At 36.1% G+C, this 16819-nt stretch overlaps 1 protein-coding gene and 1 long non-coding RNA gene across 4 annotated transcripts in view; one reads left to right on the top strand and one right to left on the bottom strand.

Moving 5' to 3' along the window:
- LOC136851250 (uncharacterized) overlaps positions 1-16819 on the bottom strand; it is a 97979-nt gene that overhangs the window by 24011 nt on the left and 57149 nt on the right. The window lies entirely within an intron of this gene.
- The window catches only part of LOC136851248 (uncharacterized), a 60929-nt gene that overhangs the window by 24054 nt on the left and 20056 nt on the right, over positions 1-16819 (top strand). Inside the window, exons 2-4 of one of the 3 annotated variants that reach the window (XM_067125205.1) lie at positions 3322-3456; positions 7857-8216; positions 14783-14913. Coding sequence is in view for 2 of the 3 variants with exons in the window: in XM_067125206.1 (XP_066981307.1) it covers positions 8167-8216; positions 14780-14913 (184 nt within the window). In the remaining variant the exon portion in view is untranslated. Of the gene's footprint in view, positions 1-3321; positions 3457-7856; positions 8217-14779; positions 14914-16819 lie in introns of all 3 variants that reach the window. The other 2 variants (XM_067125206.1, XM_067125207.1) reach the window with 2 other exon arrangements.

Raw genomic sequence — 16819 nt, 5'->3', positions numbered from 1 at the left:
AACATTAGTATACGTACGCACCTACTGTAAATGCACTATTATGAAACTGTGCAGTACTCAATTTTTATGTCAACCATTTACTGTATTCCTTTTTTAAGGGTAATAAGCTAAATTTTAAATAAAATTACACTAACTTTAGTTCATTTAAAAGTTAGCTTAATACTTTGGGAACATGATTAGGGTTATATTTAGTACTTAAACTCTGGAAATAAACATTTATTAGCATTTTTAAAGACCATGCCAAACTTACGCGAAAATTCACCTTGCACGAGGGGCTCCGGAACCTAACCTCGCGTAATTTCGAGGTATGACTGTATATATATATGAAGATAAAAAGGCCCATAAAACACTATTTGAACGTTGCAATCATATATTTCGGGCACTTCCTTCTGTGTCCCTGTTCACTGGTAAAATATGGACAGATGAAATGTTACAAGGGTATATAATATACAAAGTATATATAGGTATGGCATTAAGTCTCCGATGGTATGCAGGTGACCGTTTCCTAAGAAGAAGGAGAATAAACAATTCCCTAGTGGTTTTTGGCCTCATTAACTCCCATTTGGCGACGATTCTGGTGGTCGTGTTCCCTGGAACACCTTCTTCAGAAGCGGTCTGAGGATTAAAGCGTCAATGTTGTCCGATTTCCAATGTCCTCCTGACAGGTTCATATTGTTGGTTGTATTGATGATAGCAGATTCCAGCATCCTTCTTTTGTACGGACAGCTAGTTTTGAAAACCAGCTCCGCCCCACTCCAGTTTATGGAATGGCCTGTATCTCTGATATGTGGGAAAGTCCCCGATCTCTCCGAAGCATAACGTACTGATCTTTTGTGCTCTGTTATTCTTTGCGAGAGCGATCTACCTGTCTCCCCCACGTAAATGTCATTACAATTGCTGCATGGTATCTTGTAAACTCAGGCTTCTTCCCCTTTGTTATTTAAGTATACGTTTATGAGCGAGCTCCCGATGGATTTGGGATAATGGAAAATGAAGGGATTGTTAGACCTGAGTTGTTCGGTGGTTTTTGGATGTTTTCACCGTACGGAAGCTTTATTTTGTTGTTAAAATCTATTTGTCTGTGGGGGAGACAGGTAGATCGCTCTCACAAAGAATAACAGGGCACAAAAGATCAGTACGTTATGCTTCGGAGAGTTCGTGGATTTTCCTACATATCAGAGATACAGGCCATTCCATAAACTGGAGTGGGGCAGAGCTGGTTTTCAAAAGTAGCTGTCCGTACAAAAGAAAGATGCTGGTATCTGCTATCATCAATCAAACCAACAATATGAACTTGTCAGGAGGACATTGGAAATCGGACGACATCGACGCTTTAATCTTCAGACCGCTTCTGAAGAAGGTGTTCCAGGGAACACGACCACCAGAATCATCGCCAAACGGGAGTTAATGAGGCCAAAAACCACTAGGGAATTGTTTATTCTCCTCCTTCTTGGGAAACGGTGACCTGCATACCATCAGAGACTTAATGCCACACCTATATATGCTTTGTATATATACCCTTGTAACATTTCATCTGTCCATATTTTACCAGTGAACAGGGACACAGAAGGAAGTGCCTGAAATATATGGTTGCAACATTCAAATAGTGTTTTATGGGCCTTTTTTATCTTCATATTATACTGTAGTATCACAGTAAAAGACATTCATATAAATAAATATATATATATATATATATATATATATATATATATATATATATATATATATATATATATATATATATATATATATACATATATACATATATATACAGTATATATATATATATATATATATATATATATATATATATATATATATATATATATATATATATATATATATATATATATATATCATTTTGAGAAGAATAGTTTTTGAAAATCAGTATGGTTGAGTAGTTAATTATATATATATATATATATATATATATATATATATATATATATATATATATATATATATATATATATATATATATATATATATATATATATATATATATATATATATATATATATATATATATATATATATATATATATATATATATATATATATATATATATATATATATATATATATATATATATATATATATATATATATATATATATATATATATATATATATATATATATATATATATATATATATATATATATATATATATATATATATATATATATATATATATATATATATATATGTATGTATGTATGTATGTATGTATATTTCTCTCTTGATGTCTCAGCTAATTCATTTAGAATTGCATCTTTTCGTTATCTTGTAAAATTCAATAAAAATAAAACTTGCCTTAAAAAATTGGCCATTTTTTCCTCAGTTCCAATTCCCCGCCTGTAGTTAGTATTGCTTTTCTTAATGGGATGTCCTATTAGCTGCACCAGCTCCTGAAATTTTCATTTGTCATCCTAAAAAAGTTGCAGAATTTTTCTGGATGATTTACAAGGTCAGGGAATAAATGGTTGAAATTGCCAAATTGTGTCCTCTTGGTGTTCAAATGATGTACCCAGATTCTAGGCTTACTTTTTTTACGTTTGCGACACCAAAGCCACACCGAAGCATTAATTTCACCAAGAGAATATGTACCCATTCTCATAAAAAGCTACTGTGCCACTGTCGCAGAAATAAGATGCAAATGAGTACAGACTTGACTTAAGTTGATGCATTTGGTGTGAACAAGATTTAGTCAAAATGACTTGCATCAAATGAATTGACGTGACTCGACTCGACGCGACGTATTTGGTGTGAACGCACCCTTAGAGTGGTTGAAACTGATGTTTGTGCCAAAGGGCACCTCGGAACAACAGAGCTAGCAGGTCTGGGTATCACTCAGCACAGACACATGAAAACCACCTAAGTCCACTATGAGAATACTGTATAGAAATCAACATTCCATTGACTACCTTCGAAAACGTGGAATGGCAACAAATTTTAAGTTTATCCTACAAGTACTGAAAAACATCTTAAATGCTAATACTGCTCCAGTTATGGAGGGAAACACTCCCAGAGCTTCCTCTTGTGTTGAAAGGCAAACAGGATTAAGCTCAGAAAATGGAAACCTCGAACAACTTCTCAGCCATGTTTAGGGGCCATTGTCCGTTACCTGTCTTCAAAGGTTTAATTACTGTGCCAGCACAACCGGAAAACCCTGTAAAGGAATTTTAGTGATTTGGGTTGTGGCTATGAAAGAAAACACAGTATATCTTTTTATGTATGTATTCAATGTTTTTTTATTTGATTGTTTGCGTGTCATTATCTAAGACCCTCATTTTAATATGGGGGACCTTTCCATTTCAGGAACAGATGTTGAAAGGTCCGGCCCCTTCTCTGTGATTTTCATTTTGTATGCTGGGATCCGGTTTCTGCAAGGAAGAGTAAAGATGACACAGAAGATACAAAGTATTCATAGAGAATGCTGAAGCTCTATATAAAGTGTGTAAAAGAAATCTTTTCCAACAGATATTTGTATGATTGTGATAATATTACTTATGACCACTCAAGGAATCTTTTAGTGTTAAATTCAATTCAGGCTTCTGAAAGCCTATTTTAAGTTCTGGAATGAATTATGCTTAAAACTGTCTAGGCCTGGAGAACCTTGTTTTTGGGACCAAGTCTGTATGCTATTGAACCTATTTTCAAAAGTGATTCATGTGTCCAATTTTCCTTGTGTTAATGTGGTAAAGACATATTTTCCACTTCAATAACAGTTCACAAAAAACAAAAGGACTTCTATACTTATTGTCTATAATATTGTAAAGTGCATGCTGAATTGTTTTATTACATATTGAATATTTTCTGAGTGAAATCTCAATTCTACAAAAATTTCTTGTTATTTATGTTTACCTGTTATAGCGGGTTTATTTTTCAACAGAAATTGTATGTATTCAATACAAAATGTACAGTGAGGCTTACCTCTATTAGAAATATCTAAATGTGCACCTCACCTCTCAGTAGAAGCATCTTAAAACAAAAGTATCTCCTGACGGAGATACTTTTGTTCCTGTCATCCTGTCAAAGTCTCAATCTTCCAAAGATCCGAACTTCTTGACCCTACGCCTGGAGTGGGGGAGAAATACCCCCAAAGACCAGCTTTCCCAAGGATGACATATGACCTAGAACATGTGCCTCTGCCTAACGGATTGTTCCTAACATACCAGGAACTTGCACACAACCTCCCTGAGTTTATGATGCAAGAATCCTAATGAAAGAATCTTGCTGCTGCTGTATGTAAGCATACCCAGGTACTTTACTCTCTGTTTGAGAAAAGAGGACCAATCTCGTACTCAATAAACCATTCGTCTTACAGCAATTACAGCAACAAGCTTACCAGGACTACCCAATTACCCTAACAGAGCACACAAACATCCCTTATGAAATGGGCTCAAGCTGACACCAGCATGAACACCTTGTAGGACTTTTTTTTGGGGGGGGGAGGGCGGCACCAGTCGCAAGCACTAAATGAGACACCCTCCTCCACGTGACAGTAAAATGGAGGTACTTCCAAAAGGACATATGGATGTGTGTATTTGAAAAGTACCCATCCTTAAAGTCCACCAAAAGAGGCAGTCACTCTCTCTTGAATTCTTGTGTGCCATTCCTCAGCATCATACAAATCCAGTGAAAGCGAGGTCGTACTGCAAGCCATCAACTTATGTGAGGAAATGGACCAAAAAAAGAACAAGGGGTGTTGGAGACTCACAGGAGAGAAGTAGATACCCTTCTTGTTGAGCATCCACTCCTCGGGTTGTGGTGGCTGTATATTGGCCAGTTTTTATTGTATTTAAGAAGACATAAATTCGTTAATGCAAAGTTAATGATATATATTTAATCTCATTGTTCTCCTTTCTCTTAGGATTTAATGGGGAATCTTTCTCAGTGCAGGTCTGATGTGGTGAGAAGGATTACCCTGACATAATGTCTGGAGGGATTATCCTGACACAATGTCTGGCTGCATTGTTGTGAAAGTGCATTCAGCAAAAAATGTAGAAACTGATCAAGGGCAGCAAGTACCTGATAAGAGATTAGCGGTTAATTGTCAGTACAAGTGCATGTACCTACTTTGCTCTGAGAAAGACTCAGTGTTTAGAGAAACATAGACTATTGGTCATTATTTATGAGTAAGTTATTGTACAATCTGATGTCTGAATGTACAAGTATTCTGTCAAAATTAATTTTCTACTGAAGCAGACAGGGCTTTAAATAAAGTGGAAGAATACGCAGTGGACGGGCTTGAAATGAGGAAAAAGTTAGTATGTTAAGAGAACTTCAGCTATCACAGGAGTGCCAGGTGCACGAACAGCGATTTTAGCTCCGTAAACACTTGTATCAACACAGTATCAAATCATTGTGACCTAAATGCATTGTGCATCCAGAACAGAAGCAGATTTGTGTTAGGCTTGATTGGACTTTCTCAAGTTAATTATACAGTGTAGTGTTGAAAGTTGTGAGATAAAACAACTGACTGAAGCATTTTGGTTATGGGTGCTCTTGGCAGGTTACTTCCTGGTTAGGTAGGTTTGTTTAGTGAAGTACCGTTTGCAGAGTTAACCTGTGTTGTGGACTACCTTGCTCATGCTAGGCCTTGCTGACAGAGCACATGGCACCTTGGGTAGTCTAGCTAGCCAAGCTAGCCAAGCTGGTGCTGGTATGCTGGTATGCCTAGGTCCCAGGAGACCCTGTACTGATTTTCACTTGTGACCCAATTCAAGACCGAGCAGATGGGGAGTAAATGGGCCAAGAGACCAGGTCATGCTAACCACTCTCTATGTGACTCTTACGGGTCGTGATGAGAGGAGCCACAGTGTTCCCTTTTAACTCTCGCCATATGACCTTGGATACACAGAGAGAACATTAAAATTCTGTTGCAAACTATAAACCCAACTTGTAGGCTAAGTCTATGGAGATGGCACCCAGTGCCAACACTATGCCAGAAATTCATAGCCACTGGCGGGCGAGCTTCCCTACCCTGTCCCACGGGGAAGAGCATACTGAAAGAAGCCTAATAAGATTTCAGACATGGGATGTACACCACACTCATACCTCACAGTTGTAGTTTCAAGAGTAGGGTTGATGTGACAGAAGGTGACACAGAGGAAGGTGAAGAAGGGAAGGGGAATGCCTCTTCATCCTTCCACCACTGTCAATACTCACCTTGTATACAGGGCTGGTTGAGTCTAGACTCACAGACTAAGCCCCAATGATCATGGAATAAGGCTATATAGCCTATTCCTCCAATAGAATAAAAAGGAGGGCATGATAGGAGGATTGCCTTATCTTAAGCAAATCAAACTCTGGCAGTTCTTCCAAGTGTCCAAATCTTAAGATCTGAAAGGTAAATATATTATTAAGTAAACCAGAGAAAAACACAGCTGCTGTGAACACTACCAAAAGGTGCTACATTTCTGATGAAAACAAGTATTCATCCGAGCAAGGAAAATTGATCTGAATTCCTTGCAGGTATGCTATTTGAATGATGGATTTGAATCATAATAGTACAAACACAGTCGAAAAACCAAAACAGAAACCGAACACTAAAGTTTATCCATCAAAAACTTTGAATGGCAAAGATGAACAGTCCTGAGAAATGTCTGAACTTAACGACAGCCAGAAGCAAAGTAAAGTGCAGACCAACAGGTGAGTGAGGGTTTCCTCACCTGTTGGTAGTTAACACCTTGCCAGTAGTAAGTTTGAATGTCTGTTCCTAGCTGTCACTCGAAGCTAAGTCCTATGAAAAGAACAAGGGTTTGTATCTGTGTAGAACAAATTTCTGTTTCAAAAGTTTAGATAATGTTTGGAATAAATTTCTGTTTAAAATGTATAGGTAACCTAATGTGTAGAACAAATTTCTATTTTAAATGTATAGTAACAGGTCAATGCATGTTTACATATCTACTGTACGGTAGTATATCAAGGGCCTTTATGCCTTAAAGGGACCTGAATCTGGCCCTATAAGCAATGTATGCCATATACTGTACTTCTAATTTTAAAAACATTGCTACAGATACCCCAGTTACTCACAAACGTGTGTTAAATGCAGACACAGTCAATGTCTACTTGCTTAATTAGATCCCTTTCACACACCTTCCCTAATATAAATAGTAATGTTATGTCCTAGCAATTCTTAGCCTCCTCTGTCACTTTCACTACTGCAGTGTAGCAACTTACTTGCAATTCCATCAACTCCTGGTCTCCATTTCCCAGCATCTTAACTGTCCACAAGCATTCTTAAACTTGCAGTAGTCTTTGTTCTTGTATCATTCAGTTACGAATGATCCTCCACATCTAAGAAATCTCTCCATTTTATTGCTTTTTATAATAATTCAGTCACATTCAATCAACCCTCAATTTTTATTGGTATCTTTATTTTTCTCTCAATTTCCTCTTGACTGCCTTATACTTCTTCCGGTACACCTAACATAACCTTCTTTTCTTACTGTGATGCAACTCTATTTCAATCTTTTTTCCCTTCATTAAACTTCACTGTTCCTCATCCCACCACCTACATTTTTCAGCAAATCCTGAGGCAATTTTGTCCTTCCATTTCTGGACACCCTATACTCTCACCTTTGTCCCACAAAATATCATGACATTCAACTTTTCTTCAATAAATAAATTATTAAACATATCTCCGCTTATATCCTACATTCAAGACCCCAAGATGTACTGCTATTTTTCAATTTATTTTTGTTTCCTGGCATCCTACAGCAATGAAAGTGTCTTTTCCTAGGCTTAGGAAAAGGGTTCATCTACCACTGAGGAATCATAAGGTAAATACACAAATATTTACACAAACACATTTAAATTATAAAAATAATTCTTATCTATTTTCGTAGGTGAACGAATATCTGAAGTTTACAAGCAAGTCTTTCCATTTAATACTTTGAGAATCCAGCTAATACAAACAGATTAGTTTGATCACCAGCAAAGTACACATCAAAGAGGAGACAAGATCATAGAACACCATTTCTTCCCAGGACCAAGAGGAAAATAATCCCTGTTAGGAGCGGGGAGAGACATTCCCTCTTAGTATTGACGGGACTTCTGATTCTCTTTGTTACATCCTAGACCAAGTGTTAAGTCATCCCAGGTAACGGAGGAGAGAGCGAGAGAAAGAAAGAGGAGAAAGGGAGACTCACTGTCACAATGGAGCAACTATCCATCATGCCCGAAATTGCAGATCTTTCTAGATCAAGGTAAGTTCTTCAAAATTGCTGCATCCAGACATTCGTGAAAACTGACAGAAATATTAACTCGAAAGGTATACTGTCCTTTTCAACAGGCTTGTACAAACGGAAAAGAAGTGGGCAAACACTCAAAGAGACAGATAGTTCAGTAGTTCCATCATTATATGGGAGCATTTTTTTAAGATAGAGAGACAAACATGCTGGTGGGTGATAAATTAAGCGCCAGTCTCACTTTTTTATGGCATTTCAGAAACCATTAAACACGAACCTTTCCCTGCTACTTAAACGTTATATACTTTTCCTTTCTAAATACACTGCTATTCATACATGTTTATTTCTATGTTTTTTGACACTTAAAAATTTTGTTCTGTTGTCTCTTTTTTCCAACTACAAGCCTTTTAACTCTGGAATCTCTGCAAGTTATTGCACTTTATGTTTGTTTCATTTTCATATCTGCACATATTTAATAATTTAATAATAATAATAATAATAATAATAATAATAATAATAATAATAATAATAATAATAATAATAATAATACATCTCAATGTCCCCTGACTCCTATAACCATGTCACAGATGGTGGGGGGGGGGGAGACAGTCAGAAAGCCACCACCTAGGTGAGAAGCATAATCTGGCTCAAATCACAGTAGTTGCTCTAAACAAAACTAGTAGGCTTTCTCAACTTTCCTTCTCTTAGTCTCTTTTCCCTCTGTCTTCTAGCAGGATAGACCTTTCATTGACAACATATCTGTTTTAAAACATGGTTTTTGTTAATCTTAGAATGTGAAATAGGGTGGGGACAGGTGGCAAGGACATAGAACATGAGTCACAAATATGGTTGAACCAGGTGGAGGAATTACATTTAATCTTATGGACTGAAGGTAAAATGTATTTCTAGACAGCTCTCCCAGGATTATCACCAACCGCTATAGAACAACAGTCATCCCCTGTTGGTTCCCTTGGTGGACAGGAAGCTGTTCTAGATGAATGACCCTACTATGGGACCATTTTTCAAAAAATGAAGCAATATGTAAAATGCAGACCACACCCACTCTTGTTCTATTCTAACTTCATTTTTGTAAGTTAAAATTGGTCATGGTTTCTTCAATTTAAAAGACAAAAAAATACATACAACTTAGAATTGAAAAGTACCTACTATCCTTGTGACAACTAGAGGAAATGAAGAGACAAAGCAAGAAGTTAGATCACGTCCCAATGTCACTGCAGTGCAAAAACTTCTGAACATCAAATGACCATGCAGCTACATGGCGTCGTGATACATACACCAAAATATAACAAGTGTGGCGAAGCCAAAATAAGCTCATTTCACATATTTATATCCATACATAATACTGACCTCAAGACTCTCCTAGATCATATAGGTATGACCATAAATTAATATCAAAAGTAAATTTTCAACGACCCGTCCAAAAAATTGACAAACGTTACCTAACCTAAACTCAGAAAGCAATAACGTAGGAAATATTGATAAAGCAGAAGCAGTGCACTCAATGATGAAGCTAAAGAAAATGATATGAAAAAATATTCAGAAAACATCTAAACTATAAAAATTATTCATGAAGCCCATAGTACCCTATGCATGATCTGAGTATTTGACCAACCAGGAAATTATTAAGGGTTGACACATAAAAGAGAAAAAATATTGAAAAAGCAACTATAGGTATATCAGTAAGAACAACAAAAATGAAAACTGATGAGATTAGACCATTCCAGTCACTATAATAACTATGAAATACAAGGAACAAGAACTAACCAAAATAACAAGAAGCACTTGGAGAGAAACAGTACATGTACCTCTGATAAACAGTGATAACCCAACACTGAAGAACAAGCTCCCACAAAATGAAACAGACATGACAGAAATCAATTAATGTAGCGATGTCTTAAAAATCCACAACAGCAATCAATATGGATGCCAAAAATGTCAAACAAAAGAATAAAAGCACTTCCTCAAATAAATAATCAATCTACACACAATGTAATCACCACTTTTACTAACATCAGATCACAACAACCAAAGATAAAACTAGATGGCTCTTTCCAAGTGCAAATGGATGACACATGGTGAAACACCTATAAATCAGAAAAGGATCTCACAAGAAAACTTTATAAGTAATACATTATTCATACTTGCAATTAACAATACTACCGTTCATTTATCAAATGGAATAAAAAATAAATGACACATATATGACCTAACACACTACCTGAAAAGCACATGCCCAGTATGTTCAACATTGCCATCATATTGCATAAGGATTTTGGGAGAAGGATGATGATGCTGAACTAGAAACGAGGGGGTCTGATACCTATTAGCCAAACCTTGAAATTCTTATGCTTAATCTTTGATACACACTTGAACTTGAAAGCACACACTGTGTACAAAAAAGCCCAAAAGAAAACCTGCATTTAACCTGATATAAAAGGGCTCAGAATCTACATTGCAGCTTTCAAGTCCTCTCCAAACAAGTATGTACATGTTAAAAGTGGTGAGTCACCTCTGACGTGACTTACTAACCCTCTAACGCCGAGCCTCTATTTACAAAAGTGTCTGTCGTATGCCAGCGGCGTTCGGGAGTTAGCGCCGAAGCGAAAAAAAAGTTTTTTTCAAAAAATCACAGCACGCTTAGTTTTTAAGATTAAGAGTTCATTTTTGGCTCATTTTTTTGTCATTGCCTGAAGTTTAGTATGCAACCATCAGAAATGAAAAAATATCATTATCATATATAAATATTGAAATATATGACAGCGCAAAAAAAAATTTCATATATAATTCTATACAAATCGCGCTGCGAGCAAAACGGTTAAAGCTAACGAGTTACTTTTTTTTTGTATTGTACACTGAATTTCGATGATTTTGGTATATAACAAATTGTAAAACGATCAAAGCAACACAAAGAAAATATTATCACAAAATGATGCATGAATTCGTAACGCGCGGACGTAAAAAAAAGTGTTTTTCAAAAATTCACCATAAATCGAAATATTGTGCTAAAGACTTCCCGTTTGTTGCAAAATGAAGGTAATTGATTGAATATTACTAGACTGTAAGTGTTTTAGCTTACAATTGCAGTTTTCGACCATTTCGGTCGAGTTAAAATTGACCGAAGGTCGAATTTTTTCTATTTATCATGATTTATATGAAAATATTTCAAAACTGATAAAAGCTACAACCATGAGTTATTCTTTGTTGTATTCTACATGAAATTGCACACATTTTCATGTATAACACTTTATGTAACGCTTAATAGAAAACGGTGCGAAAACTACGACAAGGTGACTAAAGAAATTCTGAGATTTTCAGCCGAGTTACCGCACGCGGACGTAAGGAAAAAGTTTTTTTCAAAAATTCACCATAAATCTAAATATTGTGCTAGAGACTTCCCGTTTATTGCAAAATGAAGGTACATGATTGAATATTACTAGAATGTAAGAGTTTTAGCTTACAATTGCGTTTTTCGACCATCTCGGTCGAGTCAAAGTTGACCAAAGGTTGAAATTTTGGCACATCGTGATTTATATGAAAATATTTCAAAACTGGTAAAAGCTACAACCATAAGTTATTTTTGTTGTATTCTACATGAAACTGTGCACATTTTCATATATAAAACTTTATGTAACGGCTAATATAAAATGGTGCAAATATTATGACAAAGTGACGAAAGAATTTCTGAGATTTTCGGCCTAGTTACCGCGCGCGGACGTAAGGAAAATTTTTTTTTAAAATTCACCATAAATCGAAATGTTGTGCTAGAGACTTCCAATTTGTTGCAAAATGAAGGTAAATGATTGAATATTACTTGAATGTAAGAGTTTTAGCTTCCAATTGCATTTTTCGACCATTTCGGTCGAGTCAAAGTTGACCGAAGGTTGAAATTTTGGCACTTATCGTGATTTATACGAATATATTTCAAAACTGATAAAAGCCACAACCATGGGTTGTTTTTTGTTGTATTTTACATGAAATTGCGCACATTTTCATATGTAAAACTTTATGTAACGGCTAATATAAAAACGGTGCAAAAATTACGACAAAGTGATAAAAGGATTTCTGAGATTTTCGGCCGAGTTAGCGTGCGGACGTAAGGAAAAAGTTTTTTTTTCAAAAATTCGCCATAAATCGAAATATTGTGCTAGAGACTTCCAATTTGTTGCAAAATCAAGGTAATTGATTGAATATTACTAAAATGTATGAGTTTTAGATTACAAATAAGTTTTTCGACCATTTCGGTCGAGTCAAATTTGACCGAAGGTTGAAATTTTGGCACTTATCGTGATTTATATGAAAATATTTCAAAACTTATAAAAGTTACAACCATGGGTTGTTTTTTGTTGTATTCTACATGAAATGGCGCACATTTTCATACATAAAACTATATGTAACGGCTAATATAAAACGGTGCAAAAATTACGACAAAGTGACGAAAGAACTTCTGAGATGCATCACTGATGCTTTCTAGTGGGAGAAGAAAGAAATTCGTGCATGCGCAGCTGGATCACACTTGTAAACAAAACAACAGCGTGATCCGTGAACTCCCAGCATCCCTCAAGGAGCGTGATTTAAAATTTTTCACAAACTAGGCCTATAAGTATTTTTCCACGAATATTTAAAAAAACTTTTTGTAGTCGACGTATTTTACGTCCACTTGGCACCAGACAGACAATTTTCATTGACGTAAAATATGTCCAGTCGGCGATAAAGGGTTAACCAGTGACAACATCGCGCAGTTCAAGATGAACCTACATATATCTGTAATACGTGCATAATGACGATGATTAGGTCACGCCCACATTTGGCTGTTGCAACAGGATGGCATAGTGCGTTGTAATTATGTCACATAGGGACATGGGTTACAGCATCATAACTGTGTCATGTACATGGATTCCACCATATAAATTCCAGGTGAACTCACCACTGATCATTCTCCTTCCAGTTGCAGACAGAGCAAGATCTACCTGTTCCAACCACATTACCACTCCCATCATGTGATTTCTTCTGGAAGAACATGGAGAACATGATTTGCTAAACCTCATACCTGAGAACCAACATAACCCTGAATTAGTAAAAGGAATTTTGGATTATCACAACGCCATGTTACACTTAAGAATTCTAAGGTGTATGAAGGAATGACAACGCAACTTTAAGAAGAAGCACAGAAAACCAAGATGTTGCTGGGTCTGGCCCTACAACAAAGGGCACAGCGAGGAGAGCAACAGTGGTAACTGTGAGGTCACTCATGAAAGACTACTGACCCCTCATGTTTGGCTGCTGCCTCTTATGCTTGACGACATGAGCGAGTCAGCATTGCCACATCGCAACCCACGCGACACACTGAGTGTACTACCATGTAACCATGGTGCACTATGTAATGGATGGCGCGTGTCACAATTGTGAGTTCCGATTTGCGCAATCTAATTACAACAAATGGTGATGTCATTGCATCAGTGTTGCAAAGTGCACAATGACATGATGACAAATGATAGCTGGCACAGCCACACAGCATATGTTTTAAACAGTTAAAACATCCACCAACCTTGGTGCACGTCACCAAACTTGGCAAAGCGGTAAGAATTTGGTCATAATTACAGCGTAATGACGTCGTAATTAGCAACAATTTCGGCAGTTATGCACTGCGCGTCCTTGCATCGCAAATGTGTGACTGAGCCATTACTAATAGAAGTCAACATAATAGTTTAGTAAAAAAATAAAACTACTTTCTGTATTAAAACTCCCATTTCCCAGAACTGCGAATAAAGTTCATATCTGTACACATCGTAAGCAACATAGAAAAGACCACACAAAGCACAAAAGTTACGTAACTTATATGAATGACTCCAAATCTTTATGTGCACAAGAGGACTGGCTGCAATATTGTCTGAAGAAACATGCCAGTTCTCTTTACCCAATAAAGCACATGGTTTTCACATTGGAATTATGTGCAATATGTTCAGTAGTTAAGATGATTAAAAATATGGCAAAACTGACATGTATAATTGCCAGTGACTCTAAAATGCTTTTAAAGCATTTCAGAATTTTTTTTCTAAAATCCTTTGTGCAATAGATCAGGGTTACAGTCAACAAGCTTTATGAATCCCTGCTTAAGTAGGGATTGCTATTCTTCTATGAGGGGTATAGTTCCATGGGTATTTACCTCATCTTCTGCATTTATATTTAATTTTTAAATACATGTGTAACAGAAGGTCTCCTACCAAGATGTTATTGTCAATAGTAATGGGGTAGTAATAGCTTTGATACGAATTAACAGTTATAATCATTCAACAACTGAGTTATCAAAATGAAGGTAATATAATTTCTTAAAAATAATCCTTTCTATTACATCCAAGAATCAATGTAATAAATTTCGTGAATAATATGCATGCTATCAAACTATTTATTAAGTAATCAATAATACTGAAAATCTAGCTACATATTCACAGATTTTCCTTTCCCTTTTTCATTATCTATCTCAACTTTTTTGTACTACCCTTTCCATTTTTCTTTTTTTTCTGACTCATCTGTGTCTCTTTTTTTTTATCTCTTTCTCTAAGCAGCCTTTCTGAGAGAATAGTAAATTTCTGGGAGAACACAAGTGGATCCGAAAAAATCTTAATCATGATCTGCGCCCTCTTCTCCTTTATGTTTCTTGGCTTCACCGTTGGCGTGATTTCTCTGACAGTGACAGGTAGGTCTAGACTTCTCACTACAACCATTACAATTTCTAGTTGTCTTTATGACTCTTCCCAGGTGTTGTTTGATCAGTGATGATGCAGGCAAGGCAGGGAAGCTTCTTATTCACATAAAAGAATATTAACGTTTTGGACACGTCATCTGTGTTGATGCTGTAAGGAATTATTGAACGACTCAATCAAAAATGCAGATGCTGATAAATGTGAAAAGTTGCTAAATAATCTATCTTTGAGTTCCAACACTAGGTGTAGTTGATTAACAACACCCAGGAAATCTACACTTGTTTTTAATACGTTAGGTCGCAGTTAATTTCCTAAATTTAACTGAAAGAATTCGATCTCCATTATTTTAACGCAAGAAATTTTTTTTAGGCAATTCTCTTCAAGAGGAAATAATCTGACATTGTCAGCTAAGTTTATTTTTTTTGCAAGTTATCTGCACCACAGCTATAAGGGTTGTTGACAATGAAGTAATTGATTAAAACTGAACTAATTATTAATAGATTCCTTTTCATGTGGAAAACTTCAACAAAACTTCCTCAGACCAGAGAAAATTGGTTTTCTTTTATTTATACCCAACCCTCCTCTAATTCTGTTGTCTGAGAGTCCACACTTCAAATAAAGATTTTCCTGTCATAATTTTTAGTTTTACCTTTTATTATTTTGACTCTGCTTCTCTTTTAATATTCTGAGTGTCTCTTATAGTGATTTTTGTTTATTATTGTATTTCTCTTACTGAGTTCCTTCTATTGTTCCTTTTATTGTTCTGAGTTTTCATTCTGGATTTTTCTAGTTTTTCTCTTCAATTATTTTGTGACCTCCTCTCTCAGTATTTTGAGTTTTTTCACCTCATTATGAGATTATCCTTTGTTACTTAGATTTTTTTATTATTGCCATATTTTGGATTTTTCACCCACTATTTTGGATTTGCATTGTAAGTTTGAGTTTTATCTTCTTTTAGTATTTTGAGTTTTCCTTAGTTTATGTCTTTTTCTATTAATTTTTCTGGATACTGATGAATATGATGGAAAAACTTCAGATGTTGAAGACCAAGCTGAATGTCAGTGTGCTGTTTCGTTGTAGATTAAGGCTGGCTTTAAGTCAGAAAGGTGTCTTGCTTCTGGAGCAGCCTTACTCAGATTAGAAACTGCTATAAATCCTATTTAAAATAACAAAGTTTAAAATTTTTTAAAATTTTTTCTTAACATAAAAACCTGAAGTTCTTTACATTGGGATTTAACTTCAAGCGCAAGCTGGAAATACCCATTCAAACTTATTGACAGAGTAATTAACCACAGACAGGTGGGGAAAGCCCTGCTGCCCCGACAGTCTGCACTCCACTTTGCCTTCCAGACACGGATCTGAGCGGGGTGGCTAAGGTGGGCCATGTATGCAAAGAACTTCAGGTTTTTATGTTGGGTGGAATAAAATTACTTCCAAATTTTAAATTTGTTCCTCCACACATACCAACCCTCTTACATCACACAGGAGGGTTACCCATTAGTGGAAGGCAGCCTGGGCACTCTCAGAACCGACTGCTAGGATTGCTTGACCTGGGAATGTTATCTTCCTGGTCCATTCAGACGCAGAAACTCAACCCACCATGATCCACATTCCCTGAAACTGACAGGTACACTACTAAGTTCCTGCCACCCTGTGACAATCTTTCTCTCAGGTGCCACTTGAAATTCCAGCATAAAAGATGCAGGAAGTGTATCGCACTATGAAAAGGTACACGAGTGGCTGACAAGGAACGATGGCTAGGTCACTCTCCAAGACCTTGGACCAGAGAATCAGCAGAGTGAGAACCATCTCGACTAGAGGCCAACATTGAACTGCCAGTACCACGAGAAAAAGAAGGAAAATGAAACACGTTGCTAATGACTACTCCTGAAGAAGAAC

Source organism: Macrobrachium rosenbergii, chromosome 23, assembly GCF_040412425.1.
Source record: "Macrobrachium rosenbergii isolate ZJJX-2024 chromosome 23, ASM4041242v1, whole genome shotgun sequence".
Taxonomy (NCBI): domain Eukaryota; kingdom Metazoa; phylum Arthropoda; class Malacostraca; order Decapoda; family Palaemonidae; genus Macrobrachium; species Macrobrachium rosenbergii.
The sequence above is the reverse complement of the archived record's forward strand: the minus strand, read 5'-3'. Positions and strand labels throughout refer to the sequence as shown.